Below are 27,608 nucleotides of genomic sequence, written 5' to 3'. Positions count from 1 at the left end.
GTCATCAGGGCACAGCCAATATCACTGTACAACAGGAGAGAGGAATATACACAAAAGACTTAGCTGTTTGCAGAGCAAAGAATGACTTTTAGTCATGATAATGACCTCTGCCCTCTCACTTTGCTAATCTCTTCCATGATAAAGCAGTGTTACTAGGGAAGTTAAAATCCTCTTAAATTCTAACATTAGATTATAGAACAACATTAAAGTCATCAAGCTGAAGCTCTTGCTCTCGCTGTCTTTGTTGCACACACAGATTAACAGACCCATATACATTGCAGATCTGAGATATTCTCTGGAGTTCTGAACATTGTGTGTTACACATCACAGACATTCCCTGGGATGAGGAAGCACTGTGCAGGAGCAATTGTTCGATGAGGCTAACAAACAGGAATGTTCTGCTGAATTGTGCCCACTGTCATCATCCCAGTTTGCACCAACTAAAAATTTAGCACCTAACTTTCTAGAAAACATACTGATGCTAACTTCATATGAGACATTTAAGCGTTTGGTTTCTTGCAAAGTAGAAGAGTATGAAGGGATCCTAGACTTTGTTCATAAAACCCTTTAGTTCTTTACCATTTCTTCCAACCATGTACTTGAACAAGAACCCAGAATCACAGAGTTGGAAGGGGGCTTGTCAGCCATCTCATTCAACACAGGAAATCCAGAACTGGATCATTCCTCAACACATGGCTGGCCAGAAGTCTCTGCCTGGAGGTCTCCAGCAAGGGAAAGCAGGCCATCCTTCTAGGAAACTGGTTCCATTTTCAAACTGCTCTTTCCGTCAGTAGGTTATTCCTAATGTTCAACCAAAATCTGCCCTCCTACAATATAAGGTCCTTAGATCTGTTTTTGGCCTTTGTGGCAGCTGTGGCAGATAGCTTTTTTTTCCCCCTTCCAAATGACAGCCCTTCAGGTATTTGAAGAAGGCAGTCATGCCACCCCTCAGTATTCTCTTCTCCAGGCTATGCATCCTCAGTTCCTTAAAACCTTTAATCACAAGACTTGCTTTTCATGCCTCAGACCAATATAGCCCTTCTCTGAGCCCATTCCAAATTGTCAAAATCCTTCCTAAAGCATGGGGCTCAGAACTGGATGCTTTACTTCATGTGAGGTCTGGCTTATTTAACACCAGTCAAACTAACAGGACAATTGCTTTTCATGGCTTGGAAACTAGGATTCTTACTAATATTAGCCCTTTGTGCAGCTGTATCACACGGCTGACCTATGACCTTGTGATCAACTACAATCCCAAGATCCCTTTTATATGTACTACTGCCAAGCCACATGTTCCCCATCTTCTTCTGTGTGTTTGATTTGTTTGTTTCAATACAGAACGTTGTAATGTTCTCTGTGGAATTTGATTTTATGATATTTGGCCCATAACATTTGTCCTTGTAGGATCAGACCTAAGGTCCATCAAGTTCAATTCCACTGTTCCAATCATGACCAGGCAGATGTTTTTGGGAAACACACCAACTAGGTACAAAATCATTCTTTAGGTGTCATGGCAAGGCATCAAGAGATCTATCCTCTATCCATTTGTCTAATCCCCTTTCCAATAAAGAAGAGAATACTGCCAATTGTTTTCTGGCAAATCAGGTGCACATTTCAAAATTTCTCTCTGGAACAGACAGAGAAAAACAGGTCCAACTGACCTGTTTACTCAGCATCCATCTTTATTTGCTTGCACAAACCTTATGTTCTGATAAGTTTACAGGCAACAAGCGTAATGCATTCATCATGATTTGTTTGCAAGGCACTTTTACATCTACCTGTTAATTATTCATTCATACCACATTTTTCATGCTTTCCCCCATCGCTTTCCAAACTGTGGCTGCAAACATGCCATACATTTAAAGCACAATGTTGCCCCCAAAGAACCCTGGGAGCTGTAGTTTAGTGCCCCCCCCAGCTACAGTTTCCAGTTCACTTAACAAACTACAGTCCCTGGGTTCTTTGAGGAAGATCATGTGCATTAAATGAATGGCCTATACACAGCCTGTGTTTAAAAAGAAGTGGGTTTGGGCAACAGACCACTTTTGTTCACTTTAATTGTGCAAACCTAAAGTCCCAGTTTGCATTTGAATCCTTCCTGCAAAATACAGAGAATCTGGAGCCACCCAAAAAGAGAAAGAAGAGGATGATGATGCTGGGAATGGGGATGGGGCAAGCTAGTGTAACCTTGCTCTGTGTAGCATCCTGGGATGGCTTCATATTCATTGAAACACAATTGGGTGGTTTTAGGTCCACCTGAAAATTGCTGAGATGGCATTCTATCCCGCATCAACAGCTAGATTGGTCTGAATACACCCCAAGGTAAAATAAAAGTTGATGGCCATAGGTGCAATGCTGATTCTTCATGCTGATTACCCATGAAAGATACATTTATGCACCATAAAGCACAACTGGGAGATGACATGCTTTCGATTCAACACAAAAATATGCTTACTCTGCTTCAGATAAACTTTCATTCAAGCTCCTGAATTTTACAAATCTGATATGACAGCCTGAAATATTACTTTTGCAGCATGAAAAATTGTCAGGAAAATTATCCATCTGTGCTGCAAATAGCAGCACTCAGCTGCATTGTTGCCTCCAGTAAGATACATCTGATGTCACTCAAGCAAAGAGAAACATCTTATTTTTCTGGGGATTAAACGTGAGAACAGCGCTTGGTAAGTAACCACATGTTTGCTGTGTGGTGCTCTTATCATTCAGGCTTCCTCTTTCTCTAGTCTCATTTCTTCTGTGCTGTGGAGGTTGGCCAATGAAATAATGCCACCAATGTGGTGCACTGGTTAGAGCACGGGACTAGGATCTGGAAGATCCGGGTTCAAATCCCCACTCAGCCGTGAAGCTCACTGGGTGACATTGGGCCAACCACTGCCTGTCAGCCTAACCAACTTCACAGGGTTGTTGTAAGGATAAAATGGGAAGGGGGTGAACTGTGTATGCCAACCTGGGAAAAGGGGGAAATATAGATGTAACGCTAAATAAATAAATATGTATGTGGCTTGTTACTTTTCCTATCCCAAAAGTAAGCTAGTTAGTGCTATGTTTATATTCATTATTACTGCCCATTAAGTAAAACAGCTAATAATTTAATAAAATGCCATGATTTCAAATCCTAAACAGACAGAAATAAGGTCCAATGATAAAAATGGTATTTGTGCATTAAGCATCAAACTGAAGGCAACCTATGTTTTTAAAAATTCAGACACATGAACAATTGTTACAAATGGCTCACACAGCACTTGTACACCTAGCTTAGAAGTCACATTGCTTTTTGTGGGGCTTACAGACTGGAAAGTAGTTACAGGATTTCAGTCCCATTGAATTCGATGGTTTTTGCTACGTTATAAGTCAGTATACAACCACAGCCTTAATACGCTAGCAAAGCCATACCTCTGTCAGAAGCAGTCCTCAATTTACTAAGGGAGGGCTATAGAGGCTCAATTCCCTCATTTTAGCTACTGGTTGTAGGGCTACAGGTGGCCCATAATTTGCCTAAAACTGGGGAAGTGAAGGGATAGAGCTTTCGGTTTCATTAAAACCTCCCTTAAATTTTGCTGCATAATTTGAGGACTGGTCAGAAGGATGAGGAAGTTCATTGGAACCAAATGGAATCTACTCCCAATGGAATCTACTTCCAATGGTACACAGCTGCCATTTTAATCTGCCTATGTCATTATGACCATATGTCATTATGACTATAGCAAGAATAATTGGAAGAAAGATGGTGCAATGCATGTAGAGCAGGGTACAGTAGACAGAGGAAAGATGGACCATTCTCAACTAAGTGTCTGAATAAGATCAGTGTGCCTATGGCGCAACTTGAAATACTAACACAAGTGGACTTTTGTTTATATGAGTCTGTACACGGTCCTAATTATATCCTGATATAATAGCCTCTGAATTTTCAGAGTAATGTCTACATGAGGTTTAGGTGATGAAGAAGATTGAAGGTGGTCAGGAAACTATTGCAGAATTAATTCTGGGGCAGGGAAGGGTGAATTCATGGATGCCTATGGAAAGACAATGAAAGTCTGTTCTTCCTTCTATATGGATGAAAGCCATAAAACCATTGCATTTAAGATGAATTCCATATGACCACAAGATCATGGGTTGTATCCAGTGTTAGTTCAACTCAAAGTGGACCCCCCCAAAATGAATGGGCATTTCTAACCTACATCCATTAATTTCAATTGGTCTACTCTGAGTAAACTCCATTGAATACAACTCAAGAGTTGCAAATATTTCACTAAACAATTAAGCAGACATTGGCACTGGTGGTGATTTAGAACCAACTGTGGCAAGAAAAAGAGGACTTTCAAAACCATGATTAATTTGCCTTGTTAACAGTAAGTGGACTTTCCATCTTCAAGCCTCATTGCAAATATTAAGCTATTAATAAGCCAATGAAGCATGCTAAGTAGCATATGAAGATTATGCTGCAACAATCACTTATACAATGTATGCCTCAGCCTTGCTATTTTTGAGGTTCTTTATCATTCCGATTCTCTGTGCGCATCCTGCTTAATCACATCTCATCAAAGGGTGCTTGTGAGAGCATGTACCAACTTTAACCAGAGCCGTCCCAGTGTAATGCATGTCACTGTGCTTTGCATTTTAAAATGCCTAAATAACTAGGTTGAGCAACCAAGGACAGGCTACATAAATATATAGGCACATCTGAGTTATTACTTTAATATACTTCAAGGTCTAAAGATGCCTTTTTAAAAAATGCTTCTTTTGACATTTTAAAAATCAGGCTTTCTTTCTGCATTTTAATGAATCTCAGGCACAAAAACGAGAAGTCCTCCTTTACAGTTTTTGTTTTTAAAAGGGTGGCTCCATTTGATGCTGGTGGGAATCACTGCTGCAGATGGAGGCAAGGAGTCCTGGGCCCTTTTATATTCTCACCAAGACTAGCTTGTTCTGTTGTCCTGCTTGATTTCCTCATTTGAGGAGAGAACAAGCAGGGCAAAATGAAGCAGAGAGATTTCCCCACCACCACCACCACCCTTCTGCGTTTAAGCCTCATTACCATATAAAAGAGGAATAACAAAAATAGAACGTGGAAGTTCAAACCCCTGCCCAAGACACACACACACACACACACGTTTACCTGATACTATATAACACCTTTCCATTTTTTGATATCCTCAGGAGCTTGTTGTCTGTGGTAACGTCATGGAAGTTTGCACCCTTCTCATTGGCGAAGAACAAATCCGGCTTCCAAATGGAGTCTAGCATAGATGGATCCAAATCCAAAGAGTCATCAGGGTATTCACTGTAAGCAAGACGGGAGTCGTTCCACTGCTGCCTCAAAAAAATGTTCACTCTGTAGTCCTGCAGAAATGTCAGGCACACCAGTTATTAAATCTCTTGCCTGGATTAGATGTAATTTGGCTTTATTAGACTCCGAGACTAATAGCAATTATATAATTAGCTGAGAGGGCATTATGTTTTCCTTTGACCACAGACACCATAGGGTTGATTCAGACATCATTATTATTTTTATTATTATTTTCTTCAGGTAATAAAATGCCGGCATGGCGATTTTACCTCAGTTTCCTCTGGGAAGCCATTTGTGATGAAATATCAGTCATGGGTTGGGGTGAAGACTGAAAATGTAATAACTGGCTGTACAATATTTTCATCTGTATCCACTCAAAGCTTCATATACGCTGCCTGAGGTTCTACAGTTCGATTTCTCTCTGTATGTGACTTTCTGAGTGAAAAGCAAATCTGCTCCACTTCCCAGTAGGGAGGACTTGCGGTGGACCACGTGGCCACCCGCTTCCCTCTGGGGGCGGGGGCAGAGTCCCTTGTCACCCGGAGGTCCTGGCCACGTCATAGATCCAGCCAGCCAACCCGCTGGCTGCAGCGGCCATGGCCAGCCCCATTTAAACGAGGCGTGAGCCGGAGAGCTTCCTCTTGGCTCATTTCCTTGATCCCCCGCTCTCCCTCCCTATTTTCAGGTTTCGAATTTGGCCTTGCTATGGACCTCGGTTGGTCGCCATTGAGGGGCCTGGTAGGAATTTTTCCACTTGGCAAATTGGCTTGGGCCATTTGGTTTTTGCCTACCTCGTAGCAATTGCCACAACTTTGTAAGGTTTGGCAGTTAGGGATTGATGGGAGAGCGGAGGTGTGGCTATCACCTGCCCCTCCAAGCTAAAGGGTATTCCGTGAAAGGAATTCGGGGGTGTGGATCTTGTCCAAAGCCTGGGGTGGGGCTAGGGCCATGCCATGACCCCGTCGGGAACCCAGGGGGAGCTTGAGTTGTTTTGCGCCAATGGGGCTCCCCCTACTGGTGGACGACCCTTACAGGACTACCTGTGTGACGGGCAGGAGTCAGATATAGTCGGGTCAATTCTAATGCCTAAGCCAATACTGCCTACATTCTGTAACCAATAAAGTTGTGGCCTAAATTTGCCCAGTAACCATTAACCTAATATCCTTGTGTCTCATTCCTCAATGAGGGGGTGGCCTCAGGGTCTCGACATGCAACTAATATATAACTTGGATAAATAAATAAATGTCAGGAAGAGGATTAGCTGTGCCTGCAACAGGAAGTGAGTGAAGAAGAGGGGTGGAAGGGTAGGGAAAACCAGCACAAAATGGCAGCTTTCCTTTCACATTCTACACAGGAGGGAATCAATTTTTTCTTGCCAAGGCAGTTGGTGAACTGCCCTACAGCCATGCCTTCTGGAGCTTTCCAGCAGCTGTAGTCAACCTGAGTGAGAGTCATGTCAGGGTGGGACTTATGACAGCAGCTTCTTTGGCTCCCAGCTACATGGAAAGAGAATCCAAATAGCTACTTTTGGCATCCCCCAAAACTTGAACATGCCCAGAGTAATTTTTAGCTCCCCTCCTTTTAACAAGAAAGACACACACACACCTGCCATATGGCAAGCGGCTTATGAAAGAGATTTGTGATGTGGCATGAGGGACTGCTTTTCAAGAAAGAAGTCCAAACTGTCTTTGGGGAAGTGAAACTGGTTTCACAGCTCTTTAGATTCAAAGCTGTAACGGAGGTGATGTTTTCTGCATTGGTTCAATTTCACCCCAAAGGCTTCTCTGACGAAACTGAGATAGTACAGTCCATGAAATAATCACCAGAATCGATTCTTTATTTTGAAACAGCACAGCATCAAGAGTGACATTTTCCAAACCAAAATGATAGGCTCATTTTATAACAACTCCAGCTACGACATTAACCACTGTGAGGATTTAGGTCTGGAATAGCCAATGTGGTGCTTTCCAGATGTTATAGACTACAACTCCCATCATCCCTGCCCATTGGCCAAGCTGGCTAGGGCTCCTAAGGGTTAGAATCTGAAAAATATATGCAAGGGCTACTTTGATCAAGGCTTTGGCGCGAACGTTACCATTTGGGGCTATAATCTCTGATTTAGCTTTTATTTACCTAAAGCTGCAGGGCTAAGAGTTTTAGATTTTCATCAAGTAGTTCAGTCCAGCTAATTACATGTTCTTCTACGTGTCAAGAAAGAAGTTCCTTCTTGATGGCAGTTTACATATACTGCTGCTATAATAGGGCCACTAATCTTTTCAAACTTCAGCTTGACTAAGTGCCCTTGTTTATTGGCTTGCCTTCATGAATGTAGGTGATGAATGACTTTTTAGATAAAACCACACATATGAGCTCAGTGGCAGAGCAACTGCTTGGCGTGCAGAATCTCCCAGACTCAACTCCTGGCGTCGCTAGGTTGAATAGGAAAAAAGTTTTGGGGAGTTTCTGCCAATCACTGTAGACAATACTGAACTAGACAGATCAATAGCCTGACTCAGTAAAAGGCAACTTCCTATGTTCTGTGTTCATTTATCATTGGAACTTTCTCACCAAAGTGAAAGTCAATAGAATGCTCCTTTGAACCTTTGAACCAGGAGTCTTTGAACGCTCCTGAAAATGATGTCATTCCCTAACCCAAATTAGTGACTTTGTATCTATCACTGTACACATGGACATTTAGAAACCTTTTCATTGACCAGTATTCTCATGTTGTTGTTGAGGGACAACTAGCATTGAGCATTGTGGCGCTTTGAGGGGTCTCCTAACAGCTCTTAGTCACCCTTAACAAACCATAGCTCCCATGATTCTTTGGGGGAAGCCTTGACTGTTAAAGCGGTATGATACTGCTTTAAGTGCAGATGGGGCCTTAGAATACTGAATGTATACAACGCTTTTAAACGAGAAGTTCTCAAAGTGGTTTTCGTAGTAAGAGACGGCACTGAGTCAGCAGCAGACCAGTTAAGCAATGGATATGAAAAGTCATGAAAAATGCACAGAAACATGGAAAGAAAGTAGGTTCATTTTCACGAACCCTTCCAATCTCCCTCCTGCAAGATGGCAATTTTCACCTCAAATCAAACCCCATGCAAATTATAATGCTGCATTTGAAACTGCTCTTCACATAAACAAGATTTCAGGTGGCAATCCTAAGCAACCTTAATAGGAAATAAGCTCCTCTGGAGAAAGTGGGGCTCACAGTGTCAACTCAGAATTAAGTCCCACTGAATCAACTCACAGTTAAGTGAGGTTAGGACTGTAGCCGGTATAAGCTCGCATAAGAATGCGTTGTTAGCATTACAAAAGGGACACACTAGATAAGGACATACCAGAAGTTGCTGAACTACAGCACCCATCATCTCTGACCACCGGCCATGCTGGCTGGAGATGATGGGAGTTGTAGTCCAAGAATATCTGGAGTGCGCTCTGTTCCCCTTCTTTTAAGATTAAAGGCATTTTCAGACAGTACTGAGGAAAAGGATGTAGACTCGGGCTCCAGCTCATCTGTGGATTCATTGGGTTGTTTGCCTAGAGATGAATTGAAAGTACCCTCTCATTATCATTACATGGTATTGGCTCTGCCTTGCTTTCTCCTTCCCTTCCCTTCCTCCTAGCCTAACATTAGGCACTGAAATCTCTGGAAACATTTCTATTAATTTTAATAGCAATGAGGAATACAGTATAAAATATGAACACCATTAAGGTTCATTTTGTGGTGTTTGCGAGGTTCCTTCTTTGCAGGGGGAAAAGGCAGCTTTAACATTCACTGTATTAAAATCAATAGCCCCAGGATTTCCTTTTTAATTAACTGCCACCAATGCAGCACTTTTCACAAATGTGATAACATAAATCTGACTGTTGCTGCACTTCTGTGGAATTCTAACTAAGGTCACTCCCTAACTGGTGGAGAGAGGGGCGAACAGTTGCAATCCAACTCAGAATATGCTTTTTCATTTATGAAACTGCACAGATACAACTATTATGCTATAAGCACTGAGGTAAAGAAGGATTTAAAATCCCCAGCAGTTAATAGGAGCAGGCCGAGGGGCAGAGCAGTGTTGTGCAGCCTGTCTGCCTACCAACAATGGCATCACCACCTCTTATCTGGCTAGGACAGCACAAGGTAGAAGCAAGACTAGGACTGTATGGCCACACAGTTGACCTGGCAAAGGCTTCCAAACATCTTGATCAGATGCAATATTGATCTCTTCATTATTTATTTCTATTCTGCTCTCCCAACTACCACGTGGCCCAGGAGTCTCTAATTACAATACAAATAATAATACGAACAATCCTACTAATGATGTAAAGAAACAAATCTACAAAACGTCAAGCCTGCAATTAAAAACAAACAAACCATTTAAACCAGCAACAGAAAAAAGCAGTAGCCTGAAAACTAAAACTTCGCTTAAAGCAGCAAATCACAAGCATTAAAAAACAACAGTGCAGTAGGGAATCTAGGGATTAAATTGCACCCAACCAGAGAAGCTCTTTCCTCCCTTCCTAAAAAGAGATTTGGGAATTCTGAAAGTGGAGTAGATGCCACCTGGCATAACAAAATAGAAAAGGGTATGCGATTTTGCCACTATCATAGTTCTGCAAGTGGAAAGAGAGTCTATCTACACCAGCCAAAATTCCCCATTTCATGCAGCTATTAAGAATTCAGGAGCCCTGAACTTCACGGGCACCTGGTTAGCCTATTGTTCAAAAATTCTTCTATTTTAGAAGAATCCCCCTAAAATCAAAAGGACTGTCCACCAAAAATGGTTTGAGGATGATGGCCTAAATATATTTGATGGGATAGCTTTCAGCTGCAATGTTAAATCTGAGTTCATAATCTTGAAGATTAATCTTCAAGAGCAATTAAAAATGATGCTAATATATTGATTGGTATAAAACCCACTAAATTTAGCTATATCTATTTCTATGTGGCAGCATTAGCAAAGGGCTGTAACCAGCACTGTAGCTCTCCTAGGGCAATGGACTTCCATTTATGCAACGGAGCTACTTTTCTTTCTGCTGCCTCCTCCAGCCCCTAATGCACTCCCCAAAATCAGTTCTGAAATGTTGGGAGGCCCTAATGGGGGCAGTAAGAGCTGAGGAAAAAGAAAGTCTTGTGTTGAAGAAAACCCCAAGCCACAAGGGCATTTCACAGGTTATTGTCACAAAAGTCAAGCAGCAGAATTGTTTAATTCTTCTGTTGAATTAATGTCTATTCAACACACCAGACAAATTATGACACCAGCTAATTTAAAGGGGATAAGAGCAACTCCTCAGCAATGGGAAAACATCAATGTATTATATTCAAGCTTCATGTAGACACAACCTTTTTCAATAAGTATAAAATGTATATTCATCATTTTGGTATTTCAGGAAATGCTTTCTCTTGACACTGTGCAGCACCATTTCATCTTAATACTTGTCAGTTTAATTTGTTTTGGCTTCTTGCCTCGCTTTTTTTTTTTAAATAACATTTTTTTAAAAAGTCACATAAAATGTTGAGCACACTTTGGCTTCTTGCCTTGCTGTCATAGGCAGGAAGCAAAGCAAGGATGAAAACGTAACAAACAAGTAAACAAATGTTTTTTTAAAAAATTACACCAATTCAAAATGCGGTAGCACATTATCAAGCCCAAATTTTTGAAACGTTATTGCAGTCGCTGTCACGATAGGAAGAGTTTGGGTTTTTTTGTTTTTAAAATTGTGGGTGTTTGATGTGCTGTAAGTTTCTCAAGTTATGCTGCAGGACAGAAAAGGGAGATTCTGGAAAGAACATTTGTCTTGCCAGAAATCATATTTAGGAGGGGGGTGGAAATGAAACATCTTAAAAAATAACAAACCCAAAATATAATCTGCACACAATGAGTAGTTTTGCACACATTTTCCATTATCAGTACAGTAATCACAAACTATCACAGTCATACTAAAACTTTTGCAAAATGTTGACTTGAGATGTCTTAGTTTATTTCTATAAAACTCAGAACCAGGATTAACAAAATCTTACCTGAGACTTCAGTCTAAGAGTCTCAGCCTTTTGCAGCCAACCAGTGTAAGTAAGGCAACTGAAGTACCATTTACTCCTCAGAAGACCAATGATATTTAGATTTACAGTACTCTTCCAGTGATTGAGAGTTTTCTTTGTCTATTAGCCCAAGTTACGGAAAACACAAAATTCCCCTTTGGCTGGACTTGAAGCATATTAAATAATCATTGAGTTTGTTATCAGATATTTGCAGATACCTCTTCTTGCCTCTGTATTCTGTTTACTTCAAATTGGCCATTTTGGTTTTCTGGGCCATGGAAGGTTTTTGTTTTCTAAAAATATTATTATTATTACAGTAAACTGCAGTCCATTGTGTGCCTTCCTAGACTGTTGAGAAACCAATTTTTCCCATTTTATGTCCAACCTGTCAACAGTGTTTTGTGAGGACACAATAACTTCTTGAAGCCTCATGAAATTCATGATTTTATATTACCACAAGAATGAAATACTGTTCAGCACATCATCAAGTTTATAAAGCAAAGCAGATGAGCAGTAGTTGATGTTTGCCTTTAGGACCATTTTATAAACACGTTTCAAAGCTACTCATTGAAGATATGGCAGCTTTAAGAAAGTCAATGTCAGACATCGGAACAGCACTGAATCGAGCAGAACTCCTTCGATGCTGTCTGCAGGTATTATGATTAAAGCAAACATGGCAGCCAAACATCTTTGTTTGAATCTACTTCACTATTCAAGCCTTTTGTTGTTGCTGCTGTTAGCAGAAATGCGATAATGAACACTGAAAAGACACACATTAACATACCTTATAGACAGAAAAATGCAATGAGGGGATTTAATCAAAGCAATGGAGGAGTCTGATTAATGCCATCAGCATTAGGTCGTGCAAATATTGTCATTGAATGCCATCTTGTAAAGTCAGTGACATGCAGGATTTTGACTGCTTAATATTGCTGTTGTTCTCTGCCTGCATTAAGGTCAGCAGAAGGTTTTAGGATAAAGCTAGAAAGCCCCTGTGGCTATGCTGACAGAGCCTTTTTCGCAGACTTACCACTTTCAGAAGGGCATGGGACAAGATTTTTAAGGAGCACTAGACCTAATTGGAATTATTATGTATAGTTCTGATCTGAACTTCATCTTATTTTTCTAGTGGGAGAGACAAAAGAATGTAAGTTATAGATGAGTTTTGTTTCATGTTTGCTTTAATGTGTCACAGTAAAACCTGCTATGACTATAGAACCTTATGTTAAAGTGTATGTAAGTGACTGTCAGGTATCTTAGGTCTTGTTGTGACCCAGACCCACCAGGCTAGATGCTCTTCAGATTTTGACCCTAAGCAAAGGCTGTCTGTCCTACGCATCCCATAATCCCCAAAACTACTGGACCTGTTGAACACCTCCATGACCTCTCTTTTTTAAACATTTATAGCCCCCCATTAATAGCCTAACTCTATGAAAAGCAAGGAGGATATGCTAGAAAAGCAAGGAGGATATGCCATACAAGGGATGAGTGAATCTGTCAAGTCTGGCTTCTGTCCATTTCTCATTTTTATAATTGTAAATTAACTACTCCGCATATCCAAATCAGTTTGCAAATCAGTATTTTTCCCTAACTATCTCCTAAAGTACATACTTTTGCATGCACTTTTCGCCTGTCACAGACTTTTTTTTGCAAAGCCTGTTTTCTCGTAATATTTATATTTTCCCAGATACAGTGTATTTCTGTACATTAATATGCTTTTAAACATATGTTTAATATATGCATTTTTATGCACACTTTACCCTAGTGTCTGCATTTTTGTACCCCTTACTTTCCTGGAGAACTGCACTACAGAATTTGGAGAAGGGCAGCTTTTGAAGGATGGCTGTGCTGAGATTTGTGTATTGCTTTGGAATGTGTGGATGAGGTAGATTTGTCTTTAAATGTGAACTGAATTGAGCCTACAACCTCAGCACTACAGCTGCCGGAGTCCTAAATGGAGAGGGCAAAAACACCATTCAAGGCCCGTCAACAGCACCAGTGAGAAGTCTCAAGTGAAATTTAATTCCCTGCAATTCTGCTTGAGTTGGGAGGATTGCTGTGGCATTGCTTAGAGGGGAGAGTGGCCTTCCTTAAATGCTGAACGTTTTCAGGTCAGTGCCTGTTTTTCCTAAGACATAGGAATGCCTTAAATGGCTCAGGACTGCAATAGCTCAAGGCATGCCTCTCCCCATATGTACCAATCTGGACCCTGCAATTATTATCGGGGGCCTTCTTTGTGTGTCTCCTCCATGAGAGGTCTGGAGGGTGGCAGCACGAGAGTGGGCCATTTCTGCAGTGCCTCCCCATTTGTGGGATGCCCTCCTCAGAGAGGCTCACCTTTGTTGCATATCTTTAGGCACCAGGCAAAAATGTTTCTCTATGGACTTTTCAGTATGTTTGTGGGAGAGGGACTCATGGATTTGTATTTGTGTGTATTACGTATTTTGTGTACTCATATTGTATTTTTGTGCTGTGAATTTCCCTGTGATCTTTGGATAAAGGATGGTATACAAATTCAATAATTAATAAAATTACTACTACTACTACTACTACTACTACTACTACTACTACTACAATATTAGATTTCCCATTGGGAATTCTCAATGCAGTGCAGAATCTGAGTTCCCAGGTAAAGGCAAAAAGGTAAAGTAAGGTAAAGGACCCCTGGATGGTTAAGTCCAGTCAAAGGCAACTATGGGGTTGCAGTGCTCATCTCCTTTCAGGCCGAGGAAGCTGGCATTTGTCCACAAACAGCTTTCCGGGTCATGTGGCCAGCATGACTAAACCGCTTCTGGTGCAATGGAACACCATGAAGAAAACCAGACTGCATGGAAACGCTGTTTACCTTCCCGCCACAGCAGTACCTATTCATCTACTTGGCATAGGTGTGCTTTTGAACTCCTGGGACAGAGCAACAGGAGCTCACCACAGATTCGAACTGTTGACCTTCTGATTGGCAAGCCCAAGAGGCTCAGTGGTTTAGACCACAGTGCCACCTGTGTCCCATGCAGTTCCCAGGAACTTGTACTTGGAGACTACCTTCTGGAACTGTGTTACACAAGGCCTCAAAGCATCCTAGCCAGCACAGGACAGGTCTTGAACAAGAGGCCACTGTTGTCCAGCCCTGCAACCATGCCAGGTCAGAAGGCCACAATTATTCTGGACAGGTGAAAAACAACTTCAGCACATGCCCAAAGGAAAGAAAGTGTCTACTGTGCTCCCTGTGACTATCCACTCAGCAACACTTCCACAGCGTTGGCTGCGGCGACTCCTTGTCTCTCAGCACCAGATAGGCCTGCACCTCTCTACCGCCATTTCATGGCGACCAGTGGTTCTCCTTGTGAACTGCCACATTTCTTCTCCCTGCCGCATTGACCACCAACTGGTTGTAGCCTTTCAAATGCATCCAGGTGCCCACAGGGGAGCATGCAGGCAATCAGATGCCAAATCTGCTTTTTTCAGACTGCAGAAGCTGCAAAATTACAAAGGCACCTTTGATCTATGCTTACTTGACACTGCTTTATCTTTTTACATCTGGGACCTTTGTGTTTTAATACTTATGTAAGAAAATAACTTGCCCTGTTAACAATTTTACAAAAAAGAAGAAGATTATAACCAGGCATAATTTAAAATTACGTTTAATTCAGCCAAGCTGTTTAGTCATTTCCCTGTTTTTCGTTTTTATGCTTTTTAAAATATATTTTATACACTTTGATATTTCAGCAAGTAACTTTCAGTTCATTTGGGCAGGGAAATGTGAAAATGGCCCTTTGAAACTGCGAGTGATGAGGTGGGTGTTAACGAAAGTGGGCTTCAGTGTGGTGCTGGGGCAGCCATATTTGAACTGGCTTTTTTTAAAAAAAGGGGGGGGGGAGCAAAGACTGAACTGTATTCAATTCTATTTTACTCAGAGTCAATCCAATGAAATTTAGTCATGTCCATTAATTTCATCTGGTCTACTCTGAGTATGAGTAACACTGGAAACAGCTCAGTGAGAAGGAGCTCCTTTCTGTGCCAAATGGATTAAGCTGTCATTTGGCCTCCAGAAAACTTCTGACTTCCACAGCCATCAGGTGGTGTGGGGTGTGTGTGATGGTAGCTGCCAACAAGAGGACTTAAACATCATAGAGAGAGGGAGGGGAAGGGAGGGAACCCTGCAAGTTGGGTGGTGATTCTTCTGCATTCTTCATCAGTCTGGCTTGAATATAACTCTAATGGTCCTATTGAATATTGGGCTCAATATAAGCTAAATTTGGCTTTGGGTTCTAGATTCTGTGATGCTGCCTTGCCATTTACTCCTCAGAGAAATAAACTTGATTTCCATACAATCTACACTCAAGTCCTTGATGGCTAACCTGAATAAGGAGTATGTGTTCCACCACTGGCATCAGCAATGGGAGTCTGTGCACATCTGGGCAGGGCCAGGAAGATGCTTGTGCCTGGATGGGTGTAGAACAGAGCAGTCTGCCCCAACTTTGTGGGAGTTTTTGAACTCCCAAACAATTCCCATCCCCCCTGACAATTGGCCATACTACTTGAGGCTGATGGGAGCCGGAGCTCAACATTAGAAGAACAGCAAAGACTAGCAAAGAGTCAATGTTGTGCTGCAACTTATTTTCCACCTCATTTGATGGGAAATACATATACAGTGGTACCTTGGTTTTTGAACATAATCTGTTCCAGAAGACCATTCGACTTCACTGGCATGTTTGACTTCTGAAAAGCATTTGAAAACTGAAGCTGTTACTTCCGGGTTTTCGGCGTTCAAAAACTGAAATGCTTGACTTCCGAGATGTTCGAAAACGGAGGTACCACTCTCTCTCTCTCTCTCTCTCTCTCTCTGTCTGTGTGTGTGTGTGTGTGAGATGGGCTTGACTTGTGGAACATCTGCCCTCAAATGTGGCCATCACTGATCTAAGTAATAACCATTATTTCTGCTGCTTCTCATGTTTAGAGTTTACACCACGAGACCTCTGGGTGTAGGGCCGTGTATAAATTCAATAAATAAAAATAATTTTAAAAATAAAATCCTATATTGCTATATAAATTATTCCTAAGAATTAGACTCTATAATTGTCCTAAGGCTGACAGTGTACATGTTGAGTTTCCCTTAAACCTGAAGCCCCTACATCTAGAATTCCCCAGATCCAGAGCAAATCACCCCCCTTCACAAGATGGCTTCAATGGTTTTTCCCACTCACCATTGTAGTTTCTGCTATTGAACCAAAGCTGTTGATAAATATGTTGCAGGTAACATTTACAGGAGGACCTGCAAGTTGAACAATAAATAGAAAAAAAAATTGACAGGTTGTGTTTATGACATAGATTAAGGAGTGTTGTTTCTTTGCCAGTGGCATTGCCACACTTACCATGGTGGTTTCTGTGACAGATCCAAAACTGTTGATAAAAATATTGCAAGTAACGTTTACTGGAGGACCTGTGGAATGCAATAAAAATGTTGCAATATATATCATAGCAAAGTTCTGCTCCACCAGCATCTATTTTTTTTAAAAAAAACAAAATAAAATAAAAAAACCAAATCTGGAACAGTGACTGCTGAAACTAAGCAAAAGGTGAGACTCAGCAATGAACAATATTTACATTGATTAAATAACATTCACAGATTCATTTTCCAGATCTAGGTGATCCATGGAGTCCCCAACATGGGTGTTATGGTGCTATAAGGGACTATCTTCACGCCTACCAAGGCCCCCTCCCAATTTGTCATACGATGGTTTTTTGCGGGTTGTTTGAGGAGGTTGCCTGCTTTTTTGTCTTTGTTTTCTTTGGGTTTTTCAGGGGTGTAAGTATTTAATCTAGGGGGGAGTATTTTGAGGATCACTAGTTTTTCTTCTGTGAAATGTATTATTTTGTGGTACCCATGACAGTTTCTTTGATTTTTGAAATGTGTTTATCAGCTGAGCTCCTGTAACACAAATAGTAGTTACTCTCTAACAAGTGTGTTAATTAGCACACTGCTGCCAAAATGCCTGTGTTAAATGTTTTGTTGATAGCCACTGTAATTATAATGCTTTCATGTCATGGTCACTGTCTGATTTTTATATATTTCATTTCCCTCTGTCCTTGCGTCTCTCTGTCTTCCTCCTGCAAATGATGGGTACTAATGCCTGCCAATTTAGGACTACACCTTCATGCATCTGTTGAAATGGACTGTAGTCCACACAAGGCGCCATAAAACTATTTGCTTTTCTTCCTGCAAAAGACTTAGAAAACTATGAAATCTGCATGCAGTCCAAAATTCCCAAAGGAACTCTTACATTATCTGGTATACGGCACAGAAAAGACCTGTGGAACAGATTCTTCGGTTGCTTTTCACACACTCCTCAGCCAAAAAATCAACTGAAATATTGTAATGTTTGGATTCTTTGATAGATGATTTATATAAAGAGAAAACACTATGGCGTGAGGGGGCTAAACTGACTGCTGACTTTTCTACTACTGTACAAATTTGGACATCTACAAGGGGCAGGGCCTTTGCATTCATATATATATATATATTATTTTATTGTTTTGTTTTAAAAGTGCAAATGTAACAGAAATAAAGAAAGTAACAAATAAAAAATGTAAGCCATAAAGCATCACAGCCTGGAAAGACAAAAGTACAAAAATACAGCACAACTCCAGAGCCTTTTCTGTGGTGGCACCCTGTTTCCTCAAATGCCCTCCATAGGAGATCAACCGACACCAATTTTATGATTGTTTCAGCACCAGTTCAACACTTATCTAATTGCCCCCAGGCACATTTTACAGTTGGTATTTCAGTCTGCTCTGGTTATTGTTTTCTTTTTATAATAATTGTTTGCCTTATGTATTCTATCGTATCATTTTTGGTGCTGCGTTTAATGTTATTCATGTCTTTCTGCATGGATAATGGATGGTCTAGAAATAATAAATTGAAGAATTTATTACTCATAATTTAGCCACAGAGAATTCCCTGGCTACTGTGGTGATGGTTGGATTTTTATTGGATTGTAATGGACTATTTTATTGTACTGGTATTTATGTGTTGCAAACTCTCTTGGGATATTGAAGGAATGGCAGTACACAGATGTTCATATATGCAAATAATTGTTAAAATGTTTGTTTAACATGTTTGAAAGAAAGAAACAAACAGGATCTGTCCATCACTTGTCATTGGTCGCTTGTTTGCCTCAGATCCATTTCATGTAAACATTAAAGTTTGAGACAAAAGATTATGGCAACACACTGCACAAAATAGATCTGTCTACAGTCTCCACTAATGCAAGATTGATTTTTACTAGACAGCAAGGCATGATGCAGATTGCATGACAGCCTCATCAGTCCTCATCCTGGGAGCAGTCATGGAAACTTTCATTCATAAGCTGACACAGTGAGTGCAATAGGGCTACTCGACACTAAGGTGTGAAACCACTGCGGCCTTTTGTCATTCACATTGTTAAAGTACTGAATATTTCACAGTATTTGTAATTGTAAATGCAGCTGCCCAGTGGACTGTGTTCACAAAGCACCACAAGTGTAGATTTACAGGAAGAAAGCCACTAGCAAACGGAGCTGAGCTCTTTATTTCAGGCCTGGCGCAGATCTGGTTTAGAGAGTGCCTCAGCTGAATAAGTTGGCGGCCACATTCTCAGCACTGTGGCATTCTGGGAAAGCAGTAGGCTTGTCAGCAGCCAGGTGTAACTTCAAACTACATTTTAATAGCAATGAATGGTTTCTGTTGAAGCAGATCTTATTTTACAGGTCAGGTGACCTGTGAGTTCCCAACAATTATCTCTATCCGGTGGAGCTATACCAATTTGTGCTGGAGGTATTATTGCAGCTGCAAATTTTTAACTTTTACACCTCAGTAATAATGTCAATGAAACATTTTTAAGCTGGCAGAAGCCTTCAGGAAGAAATATACTGTATAATGAGGCAAGGCCATAGTGCTGGTAATTACTTCGTTTAAAAAGTGGCCTAATATAAGAACATAGCTTTAATGGCACATAAGGAAATAATGAGTTGGTTCATGGATCCCTGGTTTTAAATATATAGGGTGGAATTAAAAGGAGCACTAAGGGGTATGCTTCATCCACATAAACATTTCTGCCTGCCTGATGGAAGAATTTGCCCTCTTCTCTTCTTCTAACCCCCTGCAAGTCAACTTTTTGGAGGGGCAAGTGGGGAGAGGAGAAGGGTGAAAGGCCCATTGTGCACATGGAACCTCTTACACTGCCCCCAACTAGCACAAATATGTTGTTGAATCCAGCCCATACTGTGTGGATATGCACTGCGGCACCTACTGTCTTCACAGAATTATAATTCCCCAGATTCATCATGGGAGCAGCCCCATGACAGAAAAATCCATTTTGAGTGTAGCCCTGCCCTGGATTTAGTTTTCCATAATCATGATTTTATTATTTATTCCCTACCCATCTAGCTGGGATTCCCCAGCTACTCTGGGTGGCTTACAGTGCATATAAAAACACCAAAGCGTCCTCATTTCTTCCAAACCAAAACAAAATACCTTCTCGTAGTTGAGTTCTGAATCAGCAAAACCTTGCTAAAGATCCTGTAGCTAGGATTAGCCTTTCCTTGCATCTGCCTTCTCCAGAAACTTGCTTACTAATCTATTCTTCTAGAAGCTCTGCGGTGCTTTATAAATTGAAAGCATTTAGTGTCCAGTACCCACATTTTGCTGATGTCAACCAACTGCGTGCGTTGAAGCCCTATCCCTATTGACTTCAGGCTCTAACTTGCTTTGGTAATTTGATTCACAATTCACTGGGAAGTTCTCATGCCTTCAGTGGCTGCCATACTTTGTTGTGGGTTCTTGTGTGAAATACAAGGGGGTTTTTTTTTGGGGGGGAAGGGGTCTCCCAGTGCTTTTTTATATGTAATAGTACTCAGCAGTAAGAAGTAGAATCACATATATATTTTTATTCTTGTTGCTTGTGGCATCCATTTTCTATGCTGGCACCTGTGACACTTTTAAATATCTAAGTCCAGCCACCAGAATAAGCCCACTAAACATTAACCTGTAAAATATAGAGAATGCAGATACAGCCCTTTCCTCTACTATTCCTCTACTTGGTGAAAGCACCAAGAATGAAATCATAGAGCAAAATATTATTGTTCTGTGTTTTTATAGCCTTCAGAGGAAACCAATGCCTCCTTATTGGCCTTATGGCAATAATTAAAATGGCATTTTAGGAACTTTGATACAACCAGCCAGTATCCCAACTAAATGATAAAGAAACTCAGAATGTGAAAGACAGAATGAGATGATCAGAAGAATCCAAAAAAAGGAATCGTGTATATGACAAAGCCTCCAAACTGCTACAAGTACAAATCAAAGGTAACCTTCCCATTGAAGTTAGTTTTTTTCCCTTCCTTTTATGCTGTCATTCTGTGTGGAAGTTTTGGGACATTATTCTGCTTCTTAGATGCTGTGTGTCAAAAATATAAAGGGCCCTATGTAAGGTATCTGTTGAGAAACCTTAATCATCTTGCAGTATTTTGAAATAAATGGAACTTAAAAAGACTTAAAAGCTGGGCTTTGACATAAATTCCTTTTAGTCAATATTACTATTCATTGACAGCAATTTTGAGCAACCATTAAAAAGAGAACTAGTTAAAAAAAAACCTCTAGGACCTAAAATGTAGTGATTGTATGGTATTATTTTATGATTATGCAGTTTCTTGGAAAAATCAAATAAGGTCTAAAATTATTATTCTGCTTTATCAAGCACAAACTCTTATCTTCTTAAATTCTTTATCTGGGGTATAAATAGCATAGCATATATACCCAGTGGGACATGATTGTGGGGGTAAATGTTGATTTTGCTTCTCACTGTGGACACATCCTCCAAAAGCTGCCCTTGCCCATTAAGGTAAGGTAAAGGACCCCTGGACATTTAAGTTCAGTCAAAGGTGACTATGGGGTTGCGGCGTGCATCTTGCTTTCAGGCCAAGGGAGCGGGCGTTTGTCCACAGACAGCTTTCCGGGTCATGTGGCCAGCATTACCAAACTGCTTCTGGCACAATGGAACACCGTGACAGAAACCAGGGCACACAGAAATGCCATTTACCTTCCCGCCACAGCGGTACCTATTTATCTACTAGCACTGGTGTGCTTTTGAACTGCTAGGTTGGCAGGAGCTGGGACAGAGCAACAGGAGCTTACCCTGTTGTGGGGATTCGAACCACCGACCTTCTGATCGGCAAGCTCAAGAGGCTCAGTGATTTAGACCACAGCACCACCCACCAAAGCATGACGCAATGTCATGTATGTTGGGATACTTCCAGTGAACTGTACCTTGTGTGGGGATCACCAACATGGCACCATTGAGGTCTTCTCCCTGGTGTTCATGAACCCTCTGAGCTATCCCTCCCTCACTGCTCTTTTGGTCATGAGGTGGTGAGAATGGTTCTGTTTTCATCCACTGAGAAGAATGTAGAGTTGAAGAAGGAAGTTGAAAGAGTGCCACTCTTTCTCACTTCCTCTTTCAGCTCTATGGTCTGTGAATGCGCCGTTTAATTCTAGTGGTTCTGTCTTTTACCTTGATTTCTTAGTAAAGTGGAGAGATAGATAGATAGATGATAGATAAATAAATAGATAGATAGATAGATAGATAGATGATAGATGGATAGAACATGTTCTCTTTCTGTGTCTTGGGCTGATCTAGGAGAGGGGAGGAGAGAAGTAACCAGAGTGGGTGGTGCTCACTTTACTTGCTCCACATTCCAAATGAGCCTGCAGACCTAACAAGGTTGGTGGTCCCTGCCTTGCAGAGTGAAGAGTTTATGGAGGCCAATGACATATGAACATAAAAGCCCAGCTTGGTTAGACTAAAGGCCTATCTAGCCCAATATTCTGTTCTCAGGGTGGTCATCCAGATGCCCATGGGAAGTTCTGATCATAACCCCCAGCAAGTGTGTTCAGATGCATCCTGCCTCTGATATTGGTGGCAATATATAGCCAATATCCATTGATAGCCTTGAATGAATTTCCTGCCGGAATGTGTGTAACGCCTTATAGCATGTTACAGCTGCTATTGTAGCTGCTAAGAGTTTTTGGAAGGCTGATATACAAAGCACAATTGCAATGGAAAATCAGATCATACCTGATTATTGCCGATTAAGCAACACAGAAGAGCTACTATCTCCTCATGTCCTACTTAGAATCCGTGCCAGCTGTAGATACTTTGCTGTTTGAAGCGGAACCCAAATGACACCCCTTCTCCCCCACCAGGGACAATAATTTTCAAAGTCTCACTCCCATCACTGAGACATCAATTCCTGCCTTCATCTCTCCCATCTTGCCTGAAGCAAGTTGCTTCACCCTGCTGCATGGCCAAATTGCTAATGCACATCACTAATGCAGAGCTCGGTGCTAGCTCCATCACACAGAGAAAGTTGGAAACCGCATCCATGCTATGGATTTTCCATGCCACTTGCAGTAACATATAATACAAGGGGATTCTTACAGCAGCTGGTGCTCTCCAATCAGGCTGAAGGTTTATGTTATGAGCGGTGCTACATGGCTCTGTGATGGCATTGAAAAACAATTGCACAGAGGCTGTTTCCAGATTCCTCTGTATGACACAGGAAGACATAAACCGGCTCCAGGAATCTTATTCAGGCATAAACATGTACTTAATGAGTGCTCTGAATATATATTATGTAGTAATGCATCACTCTTAAATGGTCCATAAAGAGAAGTTGTATGTGTTCAATGACCATGTGTATGCATAGGGATAGAAGAAACTGTCAATTTTGGTTCTAAAATTGAATCTAAAATTCAGTTCCCCACATTTCAACAGCAACTTGAAATTTCCTGTAAAAAAAAAAAAATCTATGAAGCTTTGTCAGAAATTCAGTGTGAATTTCTCCCAACACACACATTTTTGTATGCAGTTTTGGCTAATATACACAATTTTGTAAGCAACTTCCACTAAGAAAATGCATTTCTCATGTTAAAACAATGTTTGCAGCTGTTTACTTATGAAGGAAAAACAATGAGAAGGAGAACATGATAAGGGAGTAGATGTATGGTGCAGAAATTTTTTTCTCCCTCTCTCATAATACTACAACTAGGGACTGATAAAAGGAAGTACCTCTTAACATAGTGCATGGTCATGGATGACTTCAAACCAATTCATGGAGAATGAGGCTATATCTTCCTGTAATTTTGTACATCCCCTTGAAGGGGCAACTGTACCCTAAAAGGTGGTGTAAATATCAGGTATGAAATAAAATATAAAATGAAAATGAGATGGGATGGGATGTGAACAAAACAGGTTCAAATCCTTGTTAATTTATGGAGCAGCCTCTCAGCATAAAATAAATTGTTGGGATGATAAAATGAGATGCTGGTTTATTTTAACCTGCTTTGAACTATTGTCAATAGGATGCAAAACAATAATAATAATGTGGCACAGGTACTTTCTAATTAAAGGAACAATTTCTGAATATCATTGGAGTAATCTCAGTACTAGGTAGCTTACTATAAAGCCTTCCCTTCTGTTCAGGAAAAAAAACACCCAGAGCTTCTCAGTACAACCTCCCAATTAGATCAAAAAGTATCATAACATGAAGGACAAACTGAGCTGTTTCACCTCAAATAGCTGCTATCAAAGCCACCTTGAGGTTTGCAAATTTCAGCAGTTCAGGCTCAGGAGAAGTGTTGAGTGCTGCTTTAGTGGTACGGCTCTTTGTTGAATTTAATAAGGGTTAGAAAGGTGGTGTGAGAATAGGACAGAACTTCTAATGGAAGGAAACGTCTGCTCAAGGCAAAAACAAAAGCCTCCTAAGAATGGTATGTGAATAACGAGGTCTGGGGATTAAAGCCTTAGAGAGCACAGTGGCTTACAGTGCAATCCTAGCCAGGTCTGCTGAGAAGAAGTACTCACAAGTCTTTGTGTCACAAACATTGTGGATTCCCTGGCCACATACAGCATCCACACCAAGGCCAGAGATGACACATTTTCCTTCCATGGTGCCTTATTTAAAATTAGGCATTACAAATATTAATTCCTCACACCCAGGTGACCCCGAAACATATGGTTTAAAGCCACTCACCCAACAATAGCTATAGACCTACATCTAGTTTCCCCTTCACTCTGTAGGGCCGGAAGTCATTAAGAAAATAAGGCTCTGACTGAACACCTGATTAGTTTATGCATAGATTCACTACTAGCACAGGAAAAGCAGCTCAGCATTGTGAAAGGTGTTTGGTTTAGCCCTGTTCTCACCTTTGTTTCCACACCCTTCTATAAATGATTGGGAAGCTAAGCATGCCCCTCTGACCTTGTCCTAAACTTTTGCATCTGCTGCCCCATGATCTAATCTCTACACATTTGGTAGAAACTACTCCCTGAATTCCCAGGGTTCCTGGTCAATTGGAAGAAACTCAGTTATAACTGTATGCAAATATTGCCCCAATTTCATCTTCCACAGAACATATGAAAGTCAAGAGCAAGACCCACTGAAACATGGAACCTGGGGAAATCTTGCTTCCTTATCACATGTTGACCGAATGCAACTGTTTCATTTTAAGCTGGGTGGCGTATAAATATTTATTATTATTATTATTATTAGCTGTTAAATTAAATTAGATTAGCTTATTTGTACTGCTTTAAATAATGCTGCATTTCCCTCCAATTATTGACACTATGGTTATTTTAAATTGTTTTTGGAATTGTTATATTTATTGTTGATTGCTTGATGTTGGCCACTTCGGGCACAGGAAAGCGGCATACAAGTAAACAGATGGTGATGATGAGAATGAAAGTGAGACGAAGACTCTGACAGTTAGTGTAATATTGCCTTGAACATGACCTGACTGTGTTGGATCAATGATCACCCTCACACTGCATTTAAAAACAGCTTTGTCCCCTTTTATTGTGATTCCCAAATCAGAAAAAGGGAAAGTGCTTTTCAGCATTATGGAAAATCTTCATTTACAAGACTCAGCTCAGCATTAATCATTCTTATGCAGGATGAATATGGGATTTCTTTGATGCTGGTAAGTCTGATGACTTTTTTCCCCATTGAAGGTGGCATGATAAAGATATTGTGGTGTGCACACTCAACCACTATTGTCCCTGCTTTACGAGTTTTGCAGAGGGTTAAAAAAATTTCTTCAAAATCTCAGATAGACTCTATAGCCTGGGGGAAAATGATGACCATGTACATCACAGGAAACAATAGAATCATAGAACTGTAGAGTTGGAAGGGACCCTGAGGATCATCTTGTCCAACCCACTGCAGTGCAGGAAGACACAGTTGTCCCATAGGGGGATCAAAACTGCAACCTGGGCATTAACAGCACCATGCTCTATCCAACTGAGCTATAGTTCCATCCTCTTTTAGTTGGATCCAACTGCCAGTGATTCCTCATAATAGATACCATGGACCAGTTGGGGGGTTTGGTTCTGAGTCTTCTAATTAAAAGGCATATATAATCACATCCCCCCACTCCACCCCACCATAATCACTACAAAATCTGATCCTTTGTCCCATCCAGCACCATATTCCCCAAGATACTCCCAACTTCCTTCACATGCAATGTATGGGTGTAACATGGCAGCCTTGAGAAGGCAGCAAAAGCAATGGCAACAATATAATGCCCAAAGCATGACGGTGGGTTTACAAGAAGCAGCAGAGTCACATGTGGACGAGGAGCTGTGCTGGGATTGGGCACTGGGAAGGGCAGCCGATGGAGACATAGGGCAGCAAACTCTTTTTTCATTTGTCATACTTGGTAATGGAGACTTCCTGACTAATCCTTAATTTTACTTAGATATATGAAGGAACCTCTGCTGTCTTAACATGGATTACACACTCGATGGGCTGCAAGTAAACTTTCCACATTAATACAAAACAAGTGGATGGGTTCATAAAAAAGCACGCAGCCATTGTCTCTGCAAACTGCTCCCACCCGTTGTGCTTTTGCCGTCAGTTCTCAGAGTCCACCAGTTAATGGCTTCCCATTCCAACTAATGTGACAGGAGAGGGAAAAGAAGTGCACTTTGTGCTTTCACACATGCCAGTTAATTCAAACTCTCAAATGGAAGGACTGAGTGCTTCCAATTGCTGTGCCACAATGGCATAATGAAGACAGAGTTGTGCTGCTTAAATGCCTGGGCAATGATAACAATGGAGATGGATTGGAAAGGAAGGGCATGGAAGAAAATCAAACTGGGCTTGAAATGTAACATGCCGAACTTGAAACATGGAAAATCAGAATTGGTTTTATTTTAATTATTTCTATTACTCACCACAATTCTCAAGGCTAGATATCATGTCATTAAGTGATTTTGGTCAGTTGAAGGCAAGCCCTTTCACAGCAGGACTTTGAGTAGGGGGCAGTTTTTTTGACTCAAGTGTCTCTGGGTCCAGAGCTCTTCAAATGGAAAAAAGTTGGGGTCCCTTCCAACCTTCCAATTCTATGATTCTATGATATGTGTTGGAATTTAATATCTTGGTGTCTTCTGCACCAAATCACAGGGCCGGATTCAACTATTGCGGTACCTCGGGTTAAGTACTTAATTCGTTCTGGAGGTCTGTTCTTAACCTGAAACTGTTCTTAGCCTGAAGCAACACTTTAGCTAATGGGGCCTCCTGCTGCTGCCGCGCCGCCGAAGCACGATTTCTGTTCTCATCCTGAAGCAAAGTTCTTTTTTTTTTTTTAAATGCTTTTTATTAAGTTTTCTTCATCATCCACATCCAAGAATAAACACAGCCAGTACAGATTAAAAAGACATTAAATAAAAAATAAGAAAAAAGAGTTAGAAAAGTAAGAAAAAAGAAAAAAGAAAGAAAGAAAAAAAAAGGTGTACATACAAGCAGTTTGCTAAAAGCGACTTCCTTCCCTCCTGATTTCGGATTTCTACCTTTAATAATTTCCTCTTACAGCTGGTGTAGTTTTTTAGTTTATCACATTGGAAGATTTAGGTCAAACCTACTGTAGTTGGTAAGTTACTAAGATTACCTTCAATATATACCATGAATTTTTTCCAATCTTCTTTTAACTTTGTATTTTTTTGATTTCTAATTCTTTGCGTCATTTTTGCCATTTCTATAAAGCCGTAAAGTTTCAATTGCCAATCTTTCACCGTTGGTAAAGTTGGGTTTTTCCAATTTTGGGCAATTAGCATTCTAGCCGCGGCTGTTGCATATTGGAAGAGGGTTCTATCTTTTTCCGGTATTTCTTTTCCCACCATCCCTAGTAAAAAGGCCTCTGGTTTTTTGGGAAATGTGAATCTAAGTATTTTCTTC

At 40.8% G+C, this 27,608-nt stretch overlaps 1 protein-coding gene across 13 annotated transcripts in view; it reads right to left on the bottom strand.

The window, feature by feature from the left end:
• GLRA2 (glycine receptor alpha 2) overlaps window positions 1–27,608 on the bottom strand; it is a 123,474-nt gene that overhangs the window by 76,451 nt on the left and 19,415 nt on the right. For 5 of the 13 annotated variants that reach the window (XM_081197092.1, XM_081197088.1, XM_081197083.1 and 2 more), the window contains exons 3-5: window positions 16,712–16,840; window positions 16,544–16,611; window positions 5,135–5,358 (exon numbers count right to left, since the gene is read on the bottom strand). In XM_081197092.1, coding sequence (XP_081053218.1) covers window positions 5,135–5,358; window positions 16,544–16,611; window positions 16,712–16,840 — 421 coding nt within the window. The remainder of the gene's footprint in view (window positions 1–5,134; window positions 5,359–16,543; window positions 16,612–16,711; window positions 16,841–27,608) is intronic. The other 8 variants (XM_081197091.1, XM_081197094.1, XM_081197090.1 and 5 more) reach the window with 6 other exon arrangements.

This window comes from Podarcis bocagei (assembly GCF_964188305.1).
Source record: "Podarcis bocagei genome assembly, chromosome: 6".
NCBI lineage: Eukaryota > Metazoa > Chordata > Lepidosauria > Squamata > Lacertidae > Podarcis > Podarcis bocagei.
This window is presented reverse-complemented; position numbering and strand designations above follow the sequence as displayed.